A 22840-nucleotide genomic window follows, 5' to 3' on the forward strand; every position below is an offset into this window, starting at 1 on the left:
TGTCCCGCCCCTATCACCCGAGGCAGCTCCACGCAGGAATCTCAGATGATAGACCTTCCTAAAGACAGTCACACCTCACCACACCCTGCACTTTATCCAGCTCTGAACTGGGTTGTGTCTTTGTCCCTAAATCACAGGAGGATGGAGGAGCGAGTGCAGAAGTGAACAGGGCACTTCGATCCTCTGGGCCTCAGTTCCTCATCTGACATCACCCTGCTCTGCTAGTCTCTGGGGCTGACTTCTGAGGACTGTTTTTTCTCTTTCTTTGTTTGAGGGCCTCTCTATTCCTCCTGCAAAGAGACTAACATGCACTGACAAGGACACAACTGACAACCAGCATTACACTCTGAGCCGCTCTGCCTTGTGAGGGTCTGTCCTGCAGCACTGTTAGCTGGGACAGCATGTGGTCTGGCCCTGCACCCTCCATGCACTCCCACCATTCTCTGCCCTCCCTGTGCCCCAGGAGGCTGGTTGTGGGGAAGGCATCAACAGGCAACCATGCCGGACAGCAGGAAATTAGAGGGAAGGGTCTATTCCCCCAGCACCTCCCTGTGGTACAAAAAGGCTGGCTCCTGCCAGGTCCCTTCAGTTCCGTTGGGCTCCAGTTCCCTCATGTTTTCTGCCCCTACAGGTCTGGGGTAGGAGTAACCCCTGCTGTTTCCAGCCCCAGGGCTTGCACTATTTCTTGTGGCTTCTTTACACGCTGCTTAAACTTCTGTAAATAATCTCTATTATTAAACTGTGCCACCGGCTTCCTGCCAGGACCCTGCCTTCTGATCCTGCAGTCAGGGGACTGAGATCATCAGGAAAATAGGAGGATGGAAGAGCGAGTGCAGAAGTGAACCTATGTGAGCCCGGATGCAGTTTTACCTTCATTACACTCAAACAATGAAGACCACACATGAAATAGAGAGACCATTAGTGGTATCCTTACACTCTTAAATGAGTCATCGTGGCACTGTATAATTAATTTCCATTGACCAACCTTTGTTCGCTGAAACCTTTTCTAGATTCCGCTCCCCTGCAGTTTTCAATGACACACATGAAAGTCTGCTTTGCTCTGAGGCGGAGACAATGCACACCGAGCGGCATTGCTCTGTGTCTGGAGTTCCTGTTAAATGGTCACCATCTGTCTGACTTTATGGCTCAGAGCTGGTGGCTCCTGCCTCCCGTCCTCCATGGCTCCAGCCAGGCAGCCGCACTTGGCGTCTCAGGTGCAAAGGCCTGAGCCACCCTTCTTTAACTCGGGCTGTTTGCCAATGTGTCTCAAGCCCTCCCCAGTATAACAGCAGTTAATTGAAAAATAAATTTTAAGAAAGAAATTTTAAATGAGAGGATATCTTTTTATTTTTATTTAATTGATTTCAGAGAGGAAGGGAGAAGGAGAGAGAGATAGAAACATCAATGATGAGAGTCATTGATTGGCTGCCTCCTGCACGCCCCTACTGGGGATCAAACCCACAACCCAGGCATGTACCGTGACCGGGAATCGAACTGTGACCTACTAGTTCATAGGTTGATGTTCAACCACTGAGCCACGCTAGCGGGCGAGAGAATATCTTTAAAATAAAAAAGTTATGCAACCAACCCTCTCCATGACAGCTTCCTACTGGGACGTGCTGGAAGGGGCAGGGTCCTGGGATGGCTTTTTCTATTCCTCTCAAAACAGCCCAGGGGAGTGGAGGGCTGGGGCTATTTTGTTTATTTATTTTTTTGCCTCAGTTTCTATCATCTCTCCCAAGGTCATGTTGCCAAAATCTCATCACTCTATCTGTTGCAGTGGTTCTCAACCTTCTGGCCCTTTAAATACAGTTCCTCGTGTTGTGACCCAACCATAAAATTATTTTCGTTGCTACTTCATAACTGTAATGTTGCTACTGTTATGAATCGTAATGTAAATATCTGATATGCAGGATGGTCTTAGGCGACTCCTGTGAAAGGGTCGTTCGACCGCCAAAGGGGTCACGACCCACAGGTTGAGAACCGCTGATCTGTTGCCTTATCTCCCTTTTTCTTGTCCCAACTTCCAGTCCCTTCTTTCTTTTATTTGATACCTAACCACAGGGAGTGGCTCAATTAAAGAAAAACAAACACACAAAAAAGGAGAGAGAGAGAGAGAGAGAGAGAGAGAGAGAGAGAGAGGGGGGGGAGAGAGTTCTTTTTCCACTTATTTATGCACCCATCTTGGGTCAAATGAGGTCAAACCTGCAACCTTGTGCCTGGGGACGACACTCCAACTGAGCCTCCTCCTTTCAGTGTTCCTCTCTCCACCACCACGTCTTAGGGCCAGAACACTCGCTCGGGGCTTTATTCAAAGCCACAGAAAACTGCTCTGCCCCAGTATATGGAGGGCTGACATGCTAGAAATGATCTTTCCTTGACAGCAGCAACGAACAACTAAAGGGAACCAACAACAAAAGGAAGCTGGTATGTAAATGCCCCAGTCCCCTCACCCCTCAGGGGTGATCATTCTAGGGCGTGTTTTACACCATCTCCAGTTTCCCTGTAGAATTCAGTTCCACCTGCCCGCAGTGGTGCCTGACCCGAGAACATACTCTTATTGGCTGCTTCCCTTCCTTAGCTTAACTCCCCGACTTCAAGGTATTTCTCAGATTTCCTAAATACACTACTTGCTGTTGAATCCATGTCTCAGGGGCTGCTCCCGGGGAACAGCCCCTCCGAGGCAAGGTGGAGGAGCCACACCGGACCTGCCATGCGGCTTCTGTGAGGAGCCGCTACAGGCTGAGCCCAGTGGTCAGATCCCCGAGGGAGCTGTCTCCACAGCAGCCTCTCCTGCAATGAGCGGCCCCAGGGGAAGGAAGAGGCAGTCTTGCCAAACATCCTTTAGGAGTGGCACATGCCCATTAGGATTCACAGGGACTCTCCACTTTCTCTAGAGGCCACTTGACCCTGGGAGGTGATTTTAATCAGGGATTTGATCATCCCACCAACGATTCCTTGTTCACGCTCATTCTCCCCGGGCTCCCTCAGGCCCCTTAACAACATTAGGCTGCAATTTCAGGTTTAAGTAATTTGGTGCCTGACGCACCTTGCTACTAGACCAGAACTATAGCAGCTCGTTGAGAGGTCAGCTTCACACCGGAGCCTCTCCATCCCAGGACGCACCACTCTGGCCTGTGGCCACACCAGGCTCAGCACTGGAACGGCGGGGCCCAGAAGGGTGAGTGCTTCAGAGGCCCGGGCCCGGGTCTTTGCAGCCTTGCTGTGTGGCCCCGGGCACTCTGCCACTCTTTCAGGGGATGCTCAAGCCAGGTCAGCTGGTTCTGATGTCCTTGAGCCAGGGCACCACCCCTGCTCACAGTGCCCACCTGTCCAAATGTCTACTGGAGTTCTCCCCTCAGATGTCCCACATTCAAAACTTAACTCACTCTGATTTAACTCCCCAAACCGCCCCCCCCCCAATCCCGCCCTTCCCATCTTGGTAAGTGAGTGGAACATTCACCCCATCGCTCAAGCCAGAAACCTGAACTTCACCTTCGATTCCGTCCTTTTCTTCACCGCCTTCATCCAATTCACCAGCAAATCCAAAAGCTCAGTCCATCATCTGCTTCTCTCTCTCCAGCCAGCATATTCAGAACCACCCTCCTTTCTGGCCTGCAGTATTCCAAGAGCCTTCCTAATGACTTCCCTGCTTCCACTCCTACCCTTACCCAAACTGTTCACTACAGGGTAGCCAGAGATCTTCCAATGATGTCAATCAGATCATCTCTCACTCCCACTCAACAGTCATTGGTGCTGCCCATCGCACCGAGAGTAATACTCTACAGGTCCTATATGACCAGACCCTGCTGAAGTCTTCAACGCTATCTCAAGCCATCCTTCGCCTTCCTTACCACCCTCCAGCCACAGCTGCCTTCGTGTGACTGAAAATATGTTAGGCTCCATCCCACCTCAGGGTCCTGGCATGTGCTGTTCCCTCTGCCTGAAACACCTTTCCATGGCTCTTCACGTGGTTGACTCCCTTTCATCCCTCAGAGTTCAACTCACAGAGACCATCTCTAGTCATCTAACCTGAAGCACGTTCCCCTCCACATTTCAATTACTTCATGTCACCATATTTACATATTTTACAGCATTTGTCACAGTCTGTCATCATTTGATTGTGACCCGTCTATCTAGCATATCAGGCTGTGAGCCTTGGAGGGCAGGGACCATGCCAATGTCACATCCCTTGGCATAGCACAGGGGCTGGCACTCAGGAGGTGACTGTCTTGGTATTATGTTACTGTGACAAAACACCACACATGTAGCAGCTTAAAACAACACAAGCTGATTATCTCACAGTTTCTATAGGACCCTCTGCTCAGGGTGTCACTGGGTTGAAATCCGTGTTGGACAGCGCTATAGCACTCATCTGGACCTCAGGGTCCTCTTCTAGCCTTACTGGTTGTGGGCACAAGTCCTTCCCTTGCAGTCATTGTAGGACTGAAATCCGTGTTTCCCTGCTAGCTGTCAGCGGGGCCTTCTCAGCAATGAGAGACCCCCTGCAGTTCCCTGCCCCGTGGCCCCTCAGGCAGTGCACAGTGTGGGCGCTGCTTCTGCCAGGCCACCAGAGGGCACCTCTGTGCCCCCCCTTTCTGCAACCAGCTAGAGGAACCTGCTTGTAAAGAACTCATGTCACGAGGTCAGGCCCCCCCAAACAAACTGAACCTTAATTCCATCCACAGAGCCCCTTCGCAGCAGTGCCCAGATTAGCATCTGACTGAATAACTGTAAGAGGCGGGTATGCAATGGGGACCAGAATCTGCCAACACAGTGATCAATAAATATTTGCTGAATGAAAAATATAGATCTCCTTCTGGCTACCTATTTGTATAAGCAGTTCATCCAAACCCACGTGGGTCCATTTCTAGGTACAAGGCAGCAGGGAAAAAAAAAAGCCTCATAGGCAATAACAGAAAGACGAAGAGGGACACACTGGACTTGGAATTGAGAAATGTGGACTCAAACCCCAGCTCTGCCACCATCTTGCTGTGACAACTTTGGTGACTCACTACCTGCTCTGATCCTCCATTCCTTCATCTATCAAATGAGCATAAAACACCTATGTCATGGAATGAAATAAGATTAAATCCTTCTATCCACCTACCCATTCATCTGTCTCCCCATGTCTCTCCCTCTCCCTCCCCCTTATCCTCTCCCCTGCCCCCAACCTCTCTTCCCTTCCCGCCCCCTCTAATGGATGCACCTGGAATAATGTGAGAGCCCAATAACTGGAACTTGCTTTTCCGGCCATGCAGAATTTGGGAATTCAGTAGACAGTGGGCATTCACCCAATGATGGATTGATATATCACAGGAATGCAGAGTACATAGGTCCAGAGGGCAGCAGCTGGCTGGCTAAGATTCTAGGAACTCACTTCAGAAAGATTAAACAACAACCTTCAATGTTCTTTTCAGAAAAAAATACAATCACTTCAGCCAATATCTTAGCCTCATGACTGAGCAGCCCTGGTCAGGAGCACGCGGCACACAACTTTGTTTTCTTCGATTCTCTGCATTTGTTCTCATGTTTAAGCCAAATGAAATTTGACAGCACAGATAAGCTTGCAAACACACTCAGTCCACGGGACTTAGCCGGAAACCTCTTTCAACTCAGGTAAAAATATTCCTTTCTTCAGTGCCTGAGCACCTAAGGGAAGATATAGGGAGTCAATGTGGCCGCTGCACAGCCTGGCATGAAAACCTGCCACGTGGCTGAATTTCCTGTTGCATCAGTAAGTGCTGATTGGTGACAAGTTAATTCCTCCCCACTGTCTGGGCAGAGAACCCTCTGTCCACCCCCTGAGCTCATCAGCAGGATCCTTTGGTCAATTCCCCTCTCAGTCCCGGTCGGGACGCTCTGCCAAGGCACACTGGAAGCCTCACCTTCACCATAACCCTGCCGCAGACACTCGTTTTAATTTCCATTTGGCTCAGAACCCATGTAAATGCTTAGCTCTGATCCAATTTCTAATTCATTGCTGTCACCCCACTGAATTCACCAGGTGAGGAAGGGTTTAAAGCAGCAGTTCTCAACCTGTGGGTCGCGACCCCTTTGGCGGTCGAACGACCCTTTCACAGGAGTCGCCTAAGACCATCCTGCATATCAGATATTTACATTACGATTCATAGCAGTAGCAACATTAGTTATGAAGTAGCAACGAAAATAATTTTATGGTTGGGTCACAACATGAGGAACTGTATTTAAAGGGCCAGAAGGTTGAGAACCACTGGTTTAAAGCTTGGGTTTGTAGAGTTCTAATTCATACTCCTTTCCCCAGAGGAGAAGCATTTTCCTGGGTCTCGTTCAGCGATGAAAGGCTGTGGTTATTCACTCCCAGATGGCAACCACCCCTGCACCAACCACAAGGACCACAAGCTAATCCATGACCATCCGCTAGGGTTGCAGTGTAAGAAGAGGAGGGGATGCAGAGAGGAAGAACCAGGTGAGCCCTGGTGAGCAGTGGCACATCCAAATCACAGCCACCCACAGCGATTTGGTTCACATGAAGGCTTGAGCTCTTGCCCCCTCCCCTGCCTCCTGCCCTGAAAGAAACCCAGTAAGATGAGCTCAATGGGACTGACACGCTACTGGGAGTCTCCCACAACCTGTCTCCTCTCAGCCCAGTCAGCTTTCCTGGGTGCTGGTCACTCCCCTCTCCCACGCCTAGCCTGGCACAAGGTGCCCGATGCAAGTGGCTTCTAAGGTCTCAAGATGCAGGGATGCGACTAAGAATGGCAGCAGAATCCACAACATTCCTGCTTACTGATCTGATATTGTTGTGGTTTCTTTCTGTTTAAGAGCCTCTCTCCCTAAAATTCTACTTACATCTTGAGCTCATGAGATAGCAGCTTCTAACAGCCACTAGACATGAGGCAGCTCATTTCGACATCTGTGTCCAATGAGGGCTGCAGAGTCTGCCCACTGGCCTGCTGCCATCCCCGACGGAAGCTCCTCACAGGCAGGTACCACATCGGGTTCACCACTCCCTCCCGGCACAGAGCTCAGAACGGGTACTGGGTTTGCTGCCTGAATGCGCGTGAATGACAGTAAGAGCAGAAGAGGTGTAAGTCCCCGTGGGCCTAGCAGACAGGCGAGGCAGTCCCTGAAAAAAATAAAAACTTTTCCCCCAATTGAGGGCCCCTGAGAGCAGATTAGGACCCTGGTAAAATAGAAAACGAAACCCCGCCCTCCTTGCACCCCACCTCCACAGCGAGTGCAGGTTTCTGTTGACATGGCACATAGGTGGGTCCACACCTGTGGCTGGAGCTTCCCCACCCCAATGCTTTCCCCAGCACAGCCTCCCACCCTGACATCAAACCAGGGGCATGCTGGTCTCCCAAGAGCTCGGAAGCTCATTTGCAGGACAGATATGGACGGCTGTGGAGATGACTGCAGGCTCCAGCTCTCGTCCACGCACCTTCTTTTGCTGAGCACCTGGTCCCTGGAGCTGCTGGGGGACACCTGCTTCCCTGCCTGGTTTGGGGCAGCCGTTCAGAAACCAACCCCACCAGAAGGCATCCCATACTCCAAATAGCTGATACCCACAGGAAGTATTGGATGTGGTGGGTTTCGGGCCGCTTTCCAGGCCTGCGAAAGCAGAGGGTGGGTCTCGGCTCACCAGCAGTGCCTGCATTCAGCTCCACTTACACTGTCAGCACTGGTTTGTCTTTTCAAGCTGCTGAGCAAGATAGGCCGGGAGCCAAGAGGGCACAAGGAGACCTCTCCTGCCAGCTGCGCTGCTGGCTCGGTCCTGGCCTCTTCCAGGGACAGCCTGACTCCCAGCTGCTGGCTGCAGGCCCCTCACCTGAGGGCAAGGGGCACCTCTCCTGATTCCCTCCCACACTCCGCTCAGAGCTCCGGCTCCGGGAATCTCCCCTTCGCCAGATGGTCACACAGCTGACCAGAGGAAGAGGCCTTTTGTACTTGGTTCCTGCCAGCTTTGCTAATCAAACACTAGTCACCCTGGTGGGTCTGTAAAGCAAAATGATCCAACCCCGTGACTGCAGACTGCTTACAGGGAGCTCCTGAGCTATAAAAAAAAAAAAAAAAAAAGGCAGTCCCAAAGCTCTCTAGGGGCTATTCTCTCTAGGGGCTATTCTTGGTTACAGGGAAGTATGTTGGGAAATTCCTGATGTTCTAAGTCAGTTTCCTTTTTTGGTAAAGGAACCCAAAAGGGGTGAAGAACTGCCCTCACTATTGCCAGGCTCAGGCAGGCTTGGCTGTGCGCAGTGCTGGGGCCTCAGCAGTGGTGGGTGAGGACAGAGGAGGCTGGTAACAGCGGGGCTGGCACTGGAGAGACTGAGCTCTGGGGCTGGTCCACAGAGAGGCAGCATCCCCAGGGGCGGGGCACATCCAGGCACCACTAAGAGCGTTCATTTCAGGGGGAGGGGTCTATCAGTGGGAGGTCCCAGCCCTCAGGATGCAGGAAAGCAAGTGGGTCAAACCAGGGAGCGGAGTCCTGCCTCTTAAGGAAGGGGGTTGGCCAGGGCTGTATGGAGAGCCAGGGCCCAGTTTAGGGGATGAGGGATCTCTGAGCAAGGCTCCATCCCAGCAGGGAACTGAGGGTTGGTGGGGAACGGACACAGAAGCCCAAGTGTAGGACCAACACAGAGAAGGTTGAGGAAAGTGGGGTTTGGAGGACCGCAGGTGCAGGACACACCGCAGGCTGCAGCAGCTCTGTCAGGCCAGGTGCTCTTCTCTGCAGAGGCCAGGGCTGCTGGGCGACAAGCACATGGCACCTCGATATGCATCCTAGAAAGGCACCCCCTCTGGGACCCTCAATTAGAAAAATGCACATCTGAGACAGACTCATTGCAGTATGCATGGTTTAGCAAATGGAGAGCATGGGCTATTTTATCCGTCCCATCCCTCCCCCCCAAGCCTCCCCCAAGCCACCCCCAACACACACACATGTGCTCCTTGTCTGGGTGCCCTGGTGAAGGGCACAACCTGCAGAACCCTATGAGGTTTGCTCAGAAGCTGACACAATTGAATCTGCCAGAAATATTTATTTGATTCCCTTAGTCACAGGCTGGGCCCAGCCCTAGGGTCAGGGCTTGAGTCGACAGGGAGGGCTAGGCATCTGCCACCAGAAGCAAGCAGGAGCTCAAGAGCCACACAGACCATTTCCTCAGGAGAGTGCTGGACAACACTGAGGACATCAATATGTGCCCGTGGCCAAGAGCAGCCCCCAGGCTGGCGATGGATGATGAATTTGGCAGGTAGAGGCGGCCCCGGGCAGAAGGAGCAAAGGTGAGAGTCTCCAGGGCTCCTGCAGAGTTCAGTCCTGGCTGCCTCCTCTCCAGGTTGCTGGGTGCCCACTCCAAGTCTTGTGGGTGGGCCACTCTAGTCACACAGGTCAAAGGAATAGAGGTGGGTGGTGACAAAAAGCCTTCAGCTGAGAGAGCTGACAGCCCATGTGCCTGGCTGTATAAATACCTCCAAGCTGCCTGAGGCTTGGCTGTAATTAGATTAGCTATATGGGCTTCTTTAAGCTCCATAAAGCACAATACTGTCTGACCATTTTTTTCCTCTGCGTTTTTTATTTTTGCAATTATTCCAGCTGCATGCAAAGCTGTTGGTATTTTTACAGCCTGGAATTCGTATCTCTCGTGTAGGACAGCATCTTTGAAACATTAAACAATGATTAGGCAGGCTCTGGGCCAAGGGAGGATGGGGGCTTTGCGGAGGCTTGGGGGAGGGGGCCCAGCAGCTGGCGGCAATCTGGGAGCTCTGATTCTATTTCGTCACTACACTGTGATTTTCATACCAACAATTAAAACTAACAATGATTCACAGTTGTGCAATTACTTGTCATTCATCGGGATGGTGAGGGTGGCTCCAGGTAGTGGTGGGAGAGGCTGAGCCGCTGTTGGTGGGGACTTGCAAGCACACCACCACTCATACCGCACACACAGCCCAGTGCTATGGAATGGATGTGTGTGCTCCCAAATTCGTAGGGTGTTTGGAGGTGGGGCCTTTGGGAGGTAATTAGGGTTAATCGAGGTCATGCGGATAGAACCCCCATGATGGGATTAGTGCCTTTATCCATAGAGAAAGAGACACTAGAGCTCGCTCTCTCCACACCCACACACTGAGGGAAGGCCATGTGAGGACACCCAGAGAAGGCAGCTGTCTGCAAGCCAGGAGGCAGGCTCTCCCCAGACACTGAATCTGCTGGCACCTTGATCTTGGACTTCCCAGCCTCCGGAACCTGTGAAGTAAACATCTGTTGCTTCAGCCATCCAGTCTATGGTATTTTGTTATAGCAGCCCAAATGGACTAAGACACACTGTTTACACATGCTCACACCACATACATGCACACTCACAGGTTCATTCATATTCACCCTCACAGCCTTGTTTAGATGCACACATGCAAACACATGTACACATATGTGTACACACACAGGCATATCAACTTCTCTCTATTTCAAAGGAAACAGGAAGCTGCCCCCTCTCACAAGGTGACCTAGAGCATGGCTGCCAACTCTTCAATTTCCTCTCTACCCCAACACGAGCCAAGAAGCTCGCTGGGAAATGTCTCTCCTTATTCGACCCGGCAAAGCTCCAGCTGAGGAAACAGCACACCCTTCTCTTAAGTTCCTTCTTTGCTTTCTTCTTCACTGGCCCTGATGCCCAACAGCTCTCTCTCCAGAGTGGATGGAGGAAAGAGAATGAGGACGACATTCAAGTAAGTCTTTTGGCGTCAGGGAGCCATGGTGCACCTGAGGCAACCTTGTTTAATAGTCCAGGGTGTAGGCTCCGAAGCCAGACAATCTAGGTTCAAATCCCACTTGTGTGTGACTTTGGACACGTTCCTAACTGTTCTGTGCCTGCTTCCTTGTTATAAAAATGACACTGATCATCTTTCTTACCATTGTCACAGAGCACCAGTTAATTTCTATAAAGTACTTAGAATAGTTTCTGGCACATACTAAGCGCTCACTGCGTGGGACTCTGACTTGGAGCACTAAGAGTCACGCTGGTCCGAGGCCCAGGTCTGGAGAAGTGGGGGTCAAACTACAACCCTGGGCAGAGGTCCCCTACCAGGCAGTGGTTTAGCCAGGGGCCTGGAAGCCAGCCTGGGGACCCCTCTGGCCATGCCTGCCTGCTGCCCTGCCCTGAAGTAGATCAGGCCCCGTACCTACGAGGGTATGGGGGCAGCTATCCCACAATGGGACTCCAGGACACAGGCCCACCTTGTTAATGTGTGTGTGGATCACATTGGCTCTGATTTGCCCTCACCAAGAAGCAATGGTGTGGCTGGCTATCGGGGATGTCCACAAAGGACTGAGCTTATGTCCACACATCCCCCAGGCTTCTGGAAGTGTGGTGAGTAGCAGAAACGGGTTCCAGGGCCAGAGGACCTGGGTTTGAGTTCCTATACCATCACATTCTGCTATTTATGTGACCCTGAGCCCTGGTCACTTTTTAAATTTTTTAAACAATTTTTATTGTTTTTACCTCTCTGAGACTTAGCTTCTTCGTCTGTGATATACAGATGATAATCATGTCTACTTCCCTGTTCTCTTGTCAACAAAATTTGTTTAGTGACTACTCTGTGTTGGGCACTGGGCTAGTTGGAGGGACACTGAGATGCCCAGCACTGTGTCCCTCTCACACTGGTCAGCTTGGCTAGTCTGTATTAAATAGCTCTCTGTAATTTAGTGAGTAAATAAACAGCTCGAACACCATGTGGGAGGAAGCTAGGGCATGTGTGTGCACTCCCTGATCCAGCCGGTTGGGGCGTAGTGCAGAGTGATGGAAGGCTTCCTGGAAGCAGTGGCACCTGAGTGGAGCCTGAAGTTGGAGCTGGGCAAAGGGAGTAGGAGTGTGTGTGTATGTGTGTGTGTGGGGGGGGGGGCGAGGGGGATGGGGGGCAGCCATTCCTAGGAAAGGATATCGATAGGCCAGGAGAGAGACCACTCAACCCCAGCCTCAGGTGTGTGAGGGGCTGGAAACTGGCCATTCCCTTGTTGCAAAGCAGCAGAAGCGTTCAAACATTAAGCTGGTTTAGGTTGGGCAAGTCACTGCCAACCAGGAGCAGATCAAAATCTCCAGGAGATGGGATTCTTAAAAGAGTATTTGATATGGCCATTGTTTTGATGTACTTTTAGTTACAAAATTCAGATTTGGCTTTTGACAGGCCCTCAAAGTAGCATGAGAGAACTGTGTATGATTTTTAAGTTTATCAAATAAGGACAGGCGTTTAAAGAGGAAACAGAGAAACTGAGTACAAAGAAAAAAACTTTTTGAAGTGGGAGTGGCCAGATTGGGGGAAGTGGTGACTCTGGACAGTTGATGAAGGAGCCTGCCAGGACTCATTTCACTGAGCACCTGCTCTGAGCTATGTACTGGGACACCTGTGTCACATGAGTGCGTTCACAAGGGAAGGTGGGGGGGGGGGGCGGGGGCTCAGCCATGTACTTGGCAAAAATTATATGGCCAGCAAAGACCTGTTGAGGAATTGAACACATGGATGAATGAATGAACAAGTAAATGAGTGCCCAGATGCCAAGGCAGAGACGACTCTATCAGCTGAAAATCCTGGTGCTTCCTCCCTCTGGAGGTCTGTAAAGGTTGAATCACTCAGCCCCAGCTGAAGTCGTTGGCCCATTGGGAGTCACTGCAAAACACAGTAATTAAAACCAGGAGGCTTGCGCACGCTCCCACCATTTCCTTGAGATAACAAGGAAGAGGAGCCAGGGAGGGGAAGCACTGCCTCAGGGTTGCAGGGAGGACACGGCAAGGCCCCCACTTCGGCGAATGCCTGCAGAGGTTGGGCGAGATCGAAGGCGGAGGCCCAGGGTTGGCCACTGGACTCCATGCATTGGTCCTCCCTGGTTGGGGTAACAGCAAGAGAAGCTTCCCCTCCTGCTCTGCATTCCACCTGCCATTCACGCCTTCTCCCCGGGATGAGCAGGGAGGTGCCAGGACCCCACTGCAGGAAGAAACACTCCACCCGCAGTGCCCGCTGCTTGAGGCTAGCCCTGGGGGAGCTTGGGTGCCTGCTGTCCCAGGCTCAGCTGCAGTACAGATGGAGGACAACAATGAGACCGTCCCACTGCAGCAGAAAGCTCTGGGAAGCTTATTAAAATGCAGATGCCTAGCAATTGCCCCAGACCTACAGAATCAAGACTCATTCATTCTTTCCATTGAATCAATATTTATTGAACACCTACAAGTACCAGGTACTATTCTCGGTGCTAGAGATACAGCAATGGACAAAACAAATCTCCCTGTCTTCATGGAACTTACATACTAGTGGAGAGAAAATGTCCAAATAAATAAGGGAAGTAATCAAGTGAGTACAGAATGTCAGGTGGTGATTGGTGCTCTAAAGGAAAACAAGCAAGGAAGGGTGAGGAGTAACAGAGGCAAGGGCTCCCATTTTAAACAGGGTGGCAAGGTGGCATTTGAACAAAGGCCTGAAGAGGCAAAGGAACAAGATGTGCCAATATCAAGGGGCAAGAGCATTCCAGGTGGTGAGAACAACAAGTGCAAATGTCCTGGGGCAGCAAAGTGGCTGATCTGAATCTCCATATTTTTAGCGGAGCTCAAACACGAAAGCCGGAGATCACTTTAGCATACTGTCAGCATCTTATACAGGAGTCAGTCCCTGAAAGAGTGAAGCTCGTTTAGGAAACTGCTTAAGAAGCAAGAGAACAGGAACTCAGACTCCTACACAAGGACTGTCTACAGAGCCTTCAGCCCTGGGTTTCTGAGAGAGAGCTAAAAGTCCAAAGGGCTTGGATGAAGAAAGCTGTAATCAACTGCCCCTTCCCTGTGTTTATGGGAACACAGCCTAACCCCAAAGCAAGGTGCCTGCAGAAGAGGCTACAAGGCACCAGAACACACAGAACCTGTGACAAACGCCTGGGAAGGAAGGCTTAGCAAGGGGTTCATTCTGAAAGCTCCGTACTCCTGCTTCACTTACCGTTTTAAACGCCAACATCCCTTCCATCCTGCGTTATCTCATCCAAGCTTCCGAACAATCCCCGAGGTAGGAATTATACATCCCAATTTTATAGATAAGGAAAATGGGGTTCACAGAGGTTAAGAACTCACAGCGAGGAAGAAGCTACAAAGAGCTGGAACCGAAAAGCTGGCCTAATGACAAATTCTCTGATCTTCCTCCCAGAAAAGAGAGAAAGGCACGGGCTGCCTCTAAGCAGAGGCTCCATGCCAGCTAGTATTGTTGTTAATGTTGCTATTTTTATTATTGTCATTTAACTCACTCTTAGAACCACGCAGCTCATATGGTACTTTCACTCCCATTCCCTCAATTTATCCTCAGTGACTATGGGATGGACAGGGCAGGGCCTGATGTCTCCACATGGCACATAAAACAAAAAGCAGCCCAACCAGTGTGGCTCAGTGGTTGAGTATTGACCTATGAACCACGGTTTAATTCCTGGTTGGGGCATATGCCTGGGTTGCAGGCTCAATCCCCAGTTGGGGGTATGCAGGTAGCAGCCAAACAATGATTCTCTCTCATCATTGATGTCTGTCTCTCTCTCCCTCTCCCTTCCTCTCTCTGAAAACAATACAGATATATTAAAACAAAACAAAACAAAACAAAAAAACAAGCAAAAGACCAGGAAGTTGTAGACCTGAGACTGGAAACCGAGTCCTGTTATGTTTCATCCTTATTTTACATTTATTTGCATGACTCCCTGATGTCAGGGGTTAGGTCTGGTCCATCATTCCCTCATGCCCTTGGCCCAGCCAGGCACTCTATAAATGCTTGTGAACTGAGCACAGAGGCCTGATGTGAGATAAATGGCAGTCCTGTGCTGAGTGAGATGGTGCCAAGAGAAGCAGGCCCAAATGGAGCCTGCCCAGGACATGGCCGCAGCCGCCCTCACGCAAATCAGGCAGGGCCGGTCCAAAGGATCCTTCAGTTCTCTGCTAAGTAAGGCCAGAGATGGCTCACTTCCTCCAACAGCCAGTCTCAAGTGTCCCTCCTCTTCTCTTGAGAGCTTAGCTCAGGCTGCTCCCAGGGAACCCCATTACTGGTCCCTCCTGTCCTATTCCCCAAGGGGCTCTCCAGCTGGCACCAGACCCCTTCCCACCATGCCCTCCACCCATGCAGAGTCCTGCAAACCAGAGGGTGCTATTGCTCTGCCAGCCTCAGCCCCCACTGCCACACTCCTCATTGCCTCCAGCTGTCTCCCTATTCACCCATCTGATCCTCCCAAAGGGCAGAAAGATGGGCCCTTCCTTCCCAGAGGCAACCCTGGTTTCTGTGCCCAGGATCCATTCTCCTCCCTCCTCACAGGCCCTGCTCCATCCCTTGGCCTCAAGGGACTCAGGTACCCCCATCTGGGGCCAAGGGCCACAGGCACCTGCTCCTCAGACCCATTAAATCACCAGGGCTAAGGGATGGCCACCTGGACTTCTTAAAAGTTCTCCAAGCAATTCTAACCTGCAGTCAGGGTCTCGAGAACAATTTTACTTTCAAACAAGGGAAATACACACAATACAATACAATACAATACAATACAATACAATACAATACAATACAATACAATACACCTGAGCAACACAGACCAGACTATAATAGAAAATAGCATGCTTCACCCATTATAAGGGTAACTATTGTTTCTTAAAAGTTTTGTTTCAATAGCATGTGCATACAATTGGGTGTGAGTAGGCATGTCATCCTGGGTCATGATATAAATATATTTTTTGCTGTAGATTGTGGTTAATTTTTTAAAATTATTTTTAATTAAATGTCTGTCTGTATGTGTGTGTATGTAAAACTTTGCTTCAATTCCTGTCTTAGCTCCTGATTCTCTTTCACAGTTAAAATCCCTGACAGAAAAGTCCACCTCCATGCCTGCTCTTCACCTTCACCTGACTTCTACAGCTGCATGCCAAGTCTTGAAAGCTTCTTGCTGAGGTTTGCATGCTCTGCACCTTCCAAACCCACTGGCCTCTTCCCAAACTCTGTGTCCTTCCACCTGTCTGTGGGTTCATTCAAACAGATGACTCTCATTCCTGAAATTCTCTGTCTGTGGAATATGTGTCCTCCAGTTTCTCCTGCCATGCCTTCCCTGTGTCTCAGCCCTCTTCTTCCTGACTCCTACATGTCTTACACTCAGCATTCTCTCAACTTCTATTTGCTCTTCTTCTCTCTTCTCTTCGCCAACCCTCTCCTCCCAGTCAATGACTTCAATTACTCTGTGTACACAGCTCCAATTCCACGTCCACTGTGGATGTGGTCGGGGTAGAGGTCAGGGCTGTTGATCTCATTACACTAGAATGTTGGAGGGAAGAGAGGAAGGTTGGTAAGACAGAGCATGGGGACCAGGCCTCAGTGGGATGCAAAGAGGGCACACGTATGGAATGCACCTTCCAGAGCACTGACCACCATGAATCTCTCATCACGGAGGCAACATCCCACAGCAGGAGCAGCCACAGAGAGCCTTGAGAAAATGAGAACCCCAAATAGAGGCTGACCCCTCTGCTCAAGGGTCAGCCGCAGAGCGAGGAGCTCGAACACTCACCGTTGCTGCTGTTGTCATCCACCAGGATGATCTCCTTGAGCAGGTGTGAAGGCGTGCGTTCCATGGCGGAGTGGATGGAGCGCAGAAGCACCGAGAGGGCTTCATTGACAAAGATGAACACGATGCTCACCTCTGGCAGGCTGGCAGGGAATGAGAGGTTGCGGCACCTGGAAAGAAGGAGAACCAGGACCTTACATCTTTCAGGGAATCCTCGGGGGCACCCCAGGTGCTGGTCCACCCTATGTCTTGGCTCCAGCTTTCCTGGAGGGCTCTGGAATCCTGATTCTTCACAGGCCTCTTCTTTGATGCAGTGAAGCCAACCCCCAAGTGTGCAGCAGACCAGCTCACACCATTAAAACTGTTTGCCCCACAACAGGATCTGAATTCGTCAATGACTAGCCCAGCTGAATAGCTGTGCCCTTAGCACCTAGTGCAAAGCCTGGACCCAGTAGGTGGTCACTGAGTGTTTACTGGAAGAATGACTCAACATTTCTAAAACCAACGGGAGAGAAAATACAACCAAAGGAAAGTCTCAGTGTTTCCAAAATGGCAGCCAGTGCCTAGGTGAGGCCAGACCTCAGATGCTCTGCCTCAGGAAGAAACGATGTCTCCTCCCAGGGCCTTCTGCTGCCGGAATCCACCCTGGCTCCTCCAGCAGGCATACTGCCTGGGCCTCCCTGCCCTTCCTTCATCACAGGGGTCCAGCCTTCAGAACCAGGTTGAAGTCAGAGTCTCAACATGAATGAAGGAGGGATGGAAGGACAAGTCTAGTCTCATTTCACTGAGGACACTTCGGCCCAGAGCGGCTGAGTCCCCGCCAGGAGTCAGCTGCCAAGAGAGAATACCTACGCTGGGCTTCTGATATCTCACCAGGGTTCTTTCTTGAAGAAGAAATAATTGTGGGAGAGACTGCCTTTAACTGCCCCATTCCCCCCTCGCTTCACTGAAACCCTGAAACCATTTGGAGATCTTTTACCCAAAGAACATGAGGCAAATTCATGAAAGTCTGCATCCCATTCCCTGTGGGAAGAGGAACACACAACCCTGAAATCAGACGCCATAAAGAGGCCAAACAACAAGAAGTGTCATGGTTGACAGACATGTCCAGTTCCTTCCCTGCAAGCATTGCCTTAGTGGGCAGGGAACCACCGCTGGTGCCCTTCTCCGGCTGAAACTAAACGCCGCCGTTCCAGAGGCACTGAGATCCCATCTTCGGGGGTTGAACGGCAGCCCTGTCCCAGGCCCTGAGCTCAGACAGGAGGCTGCCCACTCCCACCACCGACCACTGAGGGCTCCATGGTCAGGGCTGGTGACCGCGTTGCATTGCTCCCATGTGGAGGCACAGCCAGGTTAGAGCGTGCACTAATGAGCATAATAGCACAGGGCTCCTGCTCGTCAGTAATTAACGTGCTGCAGGATAGGCACCGGCCTGCTCTTCCTTAATGAGGAAGTCTGTGGGATAACCAGCGCGGAGCGATTCGGAGAAATCACCGTGGGGCCCCCGCCTGCTGAAGAGGAGGAGATTAATAAACTAAAATCGCCGTCTCTATGGTTACCAGAAATTTACAGAAACTTCTCCCATTCTATTTCAAGCTCTCCTTCTCTCTCACCAAAAAGGGGTGGAGGAAGGGAAAGAGTGGAGCCTTTTCCCAAATCTGCTTCATACTTACAATTTTCATAAAACCCTCAGGTTAACAGGTTGGTGTCGAATTCGTTCATTGTTACATTTAATGGAATTAATGTGGACTGAGCTTCTTCCACGAGGCAGTTCTGCACTGAGGCTGCAGGGGGGTGTGGATCAAGTACCTGTAACCGTGGAGCTTACACTTTGTCCGGGGAAACAGGTAAACACAGAGGCAAACAAATGACACAGATTCGTATAAGTGCGGAGATGGAAAGTAACACAGGGTAGTGAGAGGTCAGCGTGATGCCCTGGCAGCTGTTCTAGAAGAAGGGGTCAGGGATGGGCTCTGTGGGGAGGAGAGATTTGATCAGAAACTTAAATATCACTCAAGGTGAGCCCTTCAAAGGCCCAGTGGGAGGAGGGAACGTGCTGTGACTGGAGCCCAGGCCAGGGAGGCAAAGCAGCTCCTTTAACTGCGGTGAAGGGACAAAGGAGATGGGGAGGTGCAGGTGAAGGGGAAGTGCAGTTTAAAAAGAGTTTACCCTTTTTAAACATTTTTTTATTGTTGTGAATATGATTTCTATGATAGCAATTAAAAGGTTTGTGGTTAACAGCCAAGCAATTCTTGCTTGTGCTTATTTATGACTGTGGAGGCCAGCAGCTGGCCTTTCCGTCGGCGTGGAAACTGAACTAAGCATTAACACACAACCCACTTGCAAATTGCATTTTAAAAATACCATGTACGGTCAAACCACTCCCGCGTGACCTTTATTTTTCTTCTCTGAAAGTGTGATTGATGGACAGCTCCCAGTAAGGCCAGTATATTGGGCCTGGCTCACTGTCCTCCCCGCTAACTCCACCAGCATGAGGACCGTGACCCTACGTCTGCTTGCCCTTCCGCGGAGGTTTCCCGAGTTCTGAGACCTCGAGGGCCAGAGCTCCAGGTGCTCCCAGGTGTTTTCCAGAGTTAGCGGGTAACTGCCTTCCCCTGTTTTCTTCCCTTCTTAATTCTCAACATAACTACTCTGTGTCCTGCTTCCCAGGAGACCACGGTGGATTTCTCCCAGCAATGGCCCTTCGGGTCCTGATGGTTTGAGCCCCAGCGCCTTTGAGGGGGCTCCTGATGGCCTTTCTCCAAGCAGAATGGAAATGTATCCATTTTGCAAGTGAAATCTGCTGATCACTATTTTCATATGAAAGTCCCTTTCGAACATAAGGTGTTTTTTTTTTATATGACAAACCTTTGAACATAACAGACACCTAGTCTAGTGCATCACTTCTCTGTTTACCGTCTGTCTCCCTCTACTGTAAGGACCCTCCCTGAGAGTAAGCAGTTTACTTTGCACTGTGTTACCTTCTAAACTTAAACCAGGGACTGGCACAAAGTAAGTTTTTGGAATTGAACAAAACTAACAGGTTTGTTTATTTGTAGAAGGCCTACATTTTACACGCAGGCTACTGATCTCAGCATGTTCCTTCTTACAAACCTTCTCCTGCAGGAGAGTCGCCTCCCCCTCCCCCGCCTCCCCTGCTGAACGTGCGGCTCCCTCAGGTTCAGGCTCAGCAGTCCTGTTTCTTTGCACTGTAATTAAGTGATCCCCCACCCAATGTCCTGATCTCCTTAAATCCTTCCCTTCTCTCCTGGGAGCTGCTCAGGGCCCTCCCACCACCTCTGTGCCAGAGTCTGGCACTTGTTCTGTCTACCAACCAGCACTGTCCCCACCGAGTGCTCGGCCTCTCCAGAGACAGCGAGCATGTCCCAATATACTGGCCTTATTGGGAACTGTTCATCACACCTTTAGAAGGAGGGCTAGACCTCTCCAGAATGCCTATCAAGTAGAATAGGAGCTGGGGTCTATCTGCCAATGAATAGGAGTCACACTGTGGAGATGGCCTCTCCCAGCACCTGGTCCTCCAGGTCTGGCCATGCACACCCTCTGCTCCCAGGCCCTGCCCTCCTGCTTGCTCTGGGCGTCTTCCCCACACACTGCTTCTCCGAGTGCCTCTCCAGAGAAGGGCCGAGGACGTGAGCTTCAAGGAAGCCACAAAGGTGTGCCTGGCCCCTCCCCTAGCGACACTCCTGGAGAAAGCCTGGCTGCATGAGACCAAGCCCTTACTCATTTTGAGAAGAGGCACCTTCTCCTATAAAATCAAGCCACAAAAGTCCCCTTTTTACTCTCATTCTTGTTCAAAGTCGAGCCATTTTCCATGAGAGATAAAAACAAGGCATTTCTGAGAGGGAAGTACTATGGCTGTCTTATCAGTGAGAATTGATGGTCATGATAAACTCGACTTTATCGATCTCTGCACCCAGAGGCGGTGTGGGGACGGGAGCAGCGATGTAGGGAGCCTCTCAGCAGAACCCCCCCAAGACTGTTTGAGCTATTTACGAGGCAAGTTTATATCAACAGCTTCAGTGCCATTACTGCGAGAGGCTGGGAAACAGTGCAGACGGAATGAGGCCAACCCAGGCTCCTGGCCCCTGGGTATCACCCAGGGCAGCAGCCAGAGGCCTCCGGATTGGATCTCAGAGTCTCTCCTCCCTGACCTCAAGCTCCCCGCCCATGGAGCCGCCTGACCTGGGTGGAAGGACGGCTAGGCCTCTCCAGAATGCATATCAAGTAGAACATGAGCTGGAGTCTATCTGCCAATGAACATGAGGAACCAGGTCCAACTATGTCAGGGTTCTGGGATTGGAGGTGGGACCTACCTGAATCAAGCAGTGAGAAGACGATACTCCCACGTACCCACTCCCCCCAAGTACCCCCAGAGAGGCCCTTCCTGCAACTGTGGTCAGCACAGGGGGTCAGGGGCACTGCTAACCACTTGGCCCCAGGGTCAGCAGTGCCCTCTTAGCCCTTCAGTCATCGATGTCCACCCCACCTTCCCCTTCCACCATCCTACCTGCACCCCCCAGGACTTGCTTGATCCTCCCCTGACCATGCATGGTACATTTGTAGCTTCTTCCAGACCCTTCCGGATTGCTTTGCTCACCAGGTACCCTCTGTGCCTACCGCAATGTCCACCTAGAAAGCCCCGGGTGTCTGGCTGAATGAAAAAAACTAATAAATACTTGCATGGTGAATGGTAGAATCAACTCAGGCCCATGAAAGTTCTGGGATGGGAATCCCACCATAATCCGATAGAACAGGAATTGCTGCGTTGAACAGTTACTCCCTGCCTGACTGCAACAATAAGAACAGACCATCCAACAAGCCAGAGTTGGGTAAAGCAGAGGATAATGGTGGCAGGGCCTTCGTGGATCGGGCAAGACACCCCCTCTAGCTCAGATGTGGAGGAGACGGTGGACATCTGAGAATGGGGAGTTTTAACAGTCTGTAAGGAAGAGAAGTGGGCCAGCTGATCTAGGAACAGAATCCAGCACGGGAATCGCCGACAGGAAAACTACTAAGTAGATGTGATCATCAAGACATCCAGCTTTCATCCAGAGACAAAAGTTCTGCCTGGCCAGTGTGGCTCTGTGGTTGAGCATTGAACCATGAACCAAGAGGTCACTGGTTCAATTCCAGGTCAGGGCATGTGCCCGGGTTATAGGCTCGGTTCCCAGTGGAGGGCATGCAGGAGGCAGCAGATTGATGATGTTTCTCTCTCATCAGTGTTTCTATATCTTTATCCCTCTCCCTCTCTCTCTGAAAGTCAATAAAAACATGTTTTTAAAAAAAGTTCTACAAACATCCTTTCAGGTGACTACCAATTTAGAGAGAGGAACTGCTATCTCAGACCCGGATTCCAAGTAGGACAACAGGGAAACGAGTCATTAAAAACATAAACAGTCAACAGGAAGCAGGGAGACTATTTGTTCCCACATCTTAGAAGTGCAGGGAGCCCTAGCCGGTTTGGCTCGATGGATAGAGCGTCGGCCTACAGACTGAAGGGTCCCAGGTTCGATTCTGGTCAAGGCACATGCCCGGGTTGCGGGCTCGATCCCCAGTGGGGTGCGTGCAGGAGGCAGCCGATCAGTGATTCTCTCTCATCATTGATGTTTCTAACTCTCTCTCCCTCTTCCTTCCTCTCTAAAATCAATAAAAATATATTTTAAAAAAAAGAAGTGCAGGGAAAATGGAATCCCTGGGCTTCATGGACAGCCAGTCACTCTCAGGGCACAGAAGTCAGCTGGCGTAGTGGAAAAGCCTCACGGGGACTGAGTATTTCCACGTGGTGGATTTGTTGGTGAGCTGGACAGGTTTGTGGCAAGGAGAGCTGAGGACTGTGGAGAGAGGGAAGGTGGGCCCTGTGTGTCAGGGAAAGGAAGTCCAGGCTGGTTTCAGCCTCTGATGCCCAGAATGCGGGTGGGGGAGAAGTCCCACTCAGGGGCCTCAGTCTGGTCTGTCTTGACCAGCACCAGGGCAGGTAGCCTGTCCTGTGAGGCTCCTTGTCCACATAGTGGTCCTTCAGGTAGTTAAAGTCATGATAGCATCCCCCAAGACATCTCTTTTACAAATCAGAGACCCAGGTAATAAAAGTAACAAAAAGTTAAAGAGTAGTTACTACATGTCAGGCAGTGTTCTTAGAGCTCTACATATATTACAACTAGAGGCCCAGTGCATGATATTTGTGCATGCGGGGGGGGGGGGCCCCTCAGCCTGGCCTGTACCCTCTCGGGAGGGAGAGATCAGGCCTAAACTGGCAGTTGGACATCCCTCTCACAATCCAGGACCACTGGTTCCTAACTGCTC

General features: G+C 50.9%; 1 protein-coding gene across 3 annotated transcripts in view; it reads right to left on the reverse strand.

Annotated features, from left to right (window-relative positions):
• The window catches only part of GALNT18 (polypeptide N-acetylgalactosaminyltransferase 18), a 301670-nt gene that overhangs the window by 123359 nt on the left and 155471 nt on the right, over positions 1 to 22840 (reverse strand). For all 3 annotated transcript variants that reach the window (XM_005873977.2, XM_014545884.1, XM_005873978.2), the window contains exon 3: positions 16520 to 16686. In XM_005873977.2, the coding sequence (XP_005874039.1) occupies positions 16520 to 16686 (167 nt within the window). The remainder of the gene's footprint in view (positions 1 to 16519; positions 16687 to 22840) is intronic.

Source organism: Myotis brandtii, unplaced genomic scaffold (assembly GCF_000412655.1).
Source record: "Myotis brandtii unplaced genomic scaffold, ASM41265v1 scaffold422, whole genome shotgun sequence".
Taxonomy (NCBI): domain Eukaryota; kingdom Metazoa; phylum Chordata; class Mammalia; order Chiroptera; family Vespertilionidae; genus Myotis; species Myotis brandtii.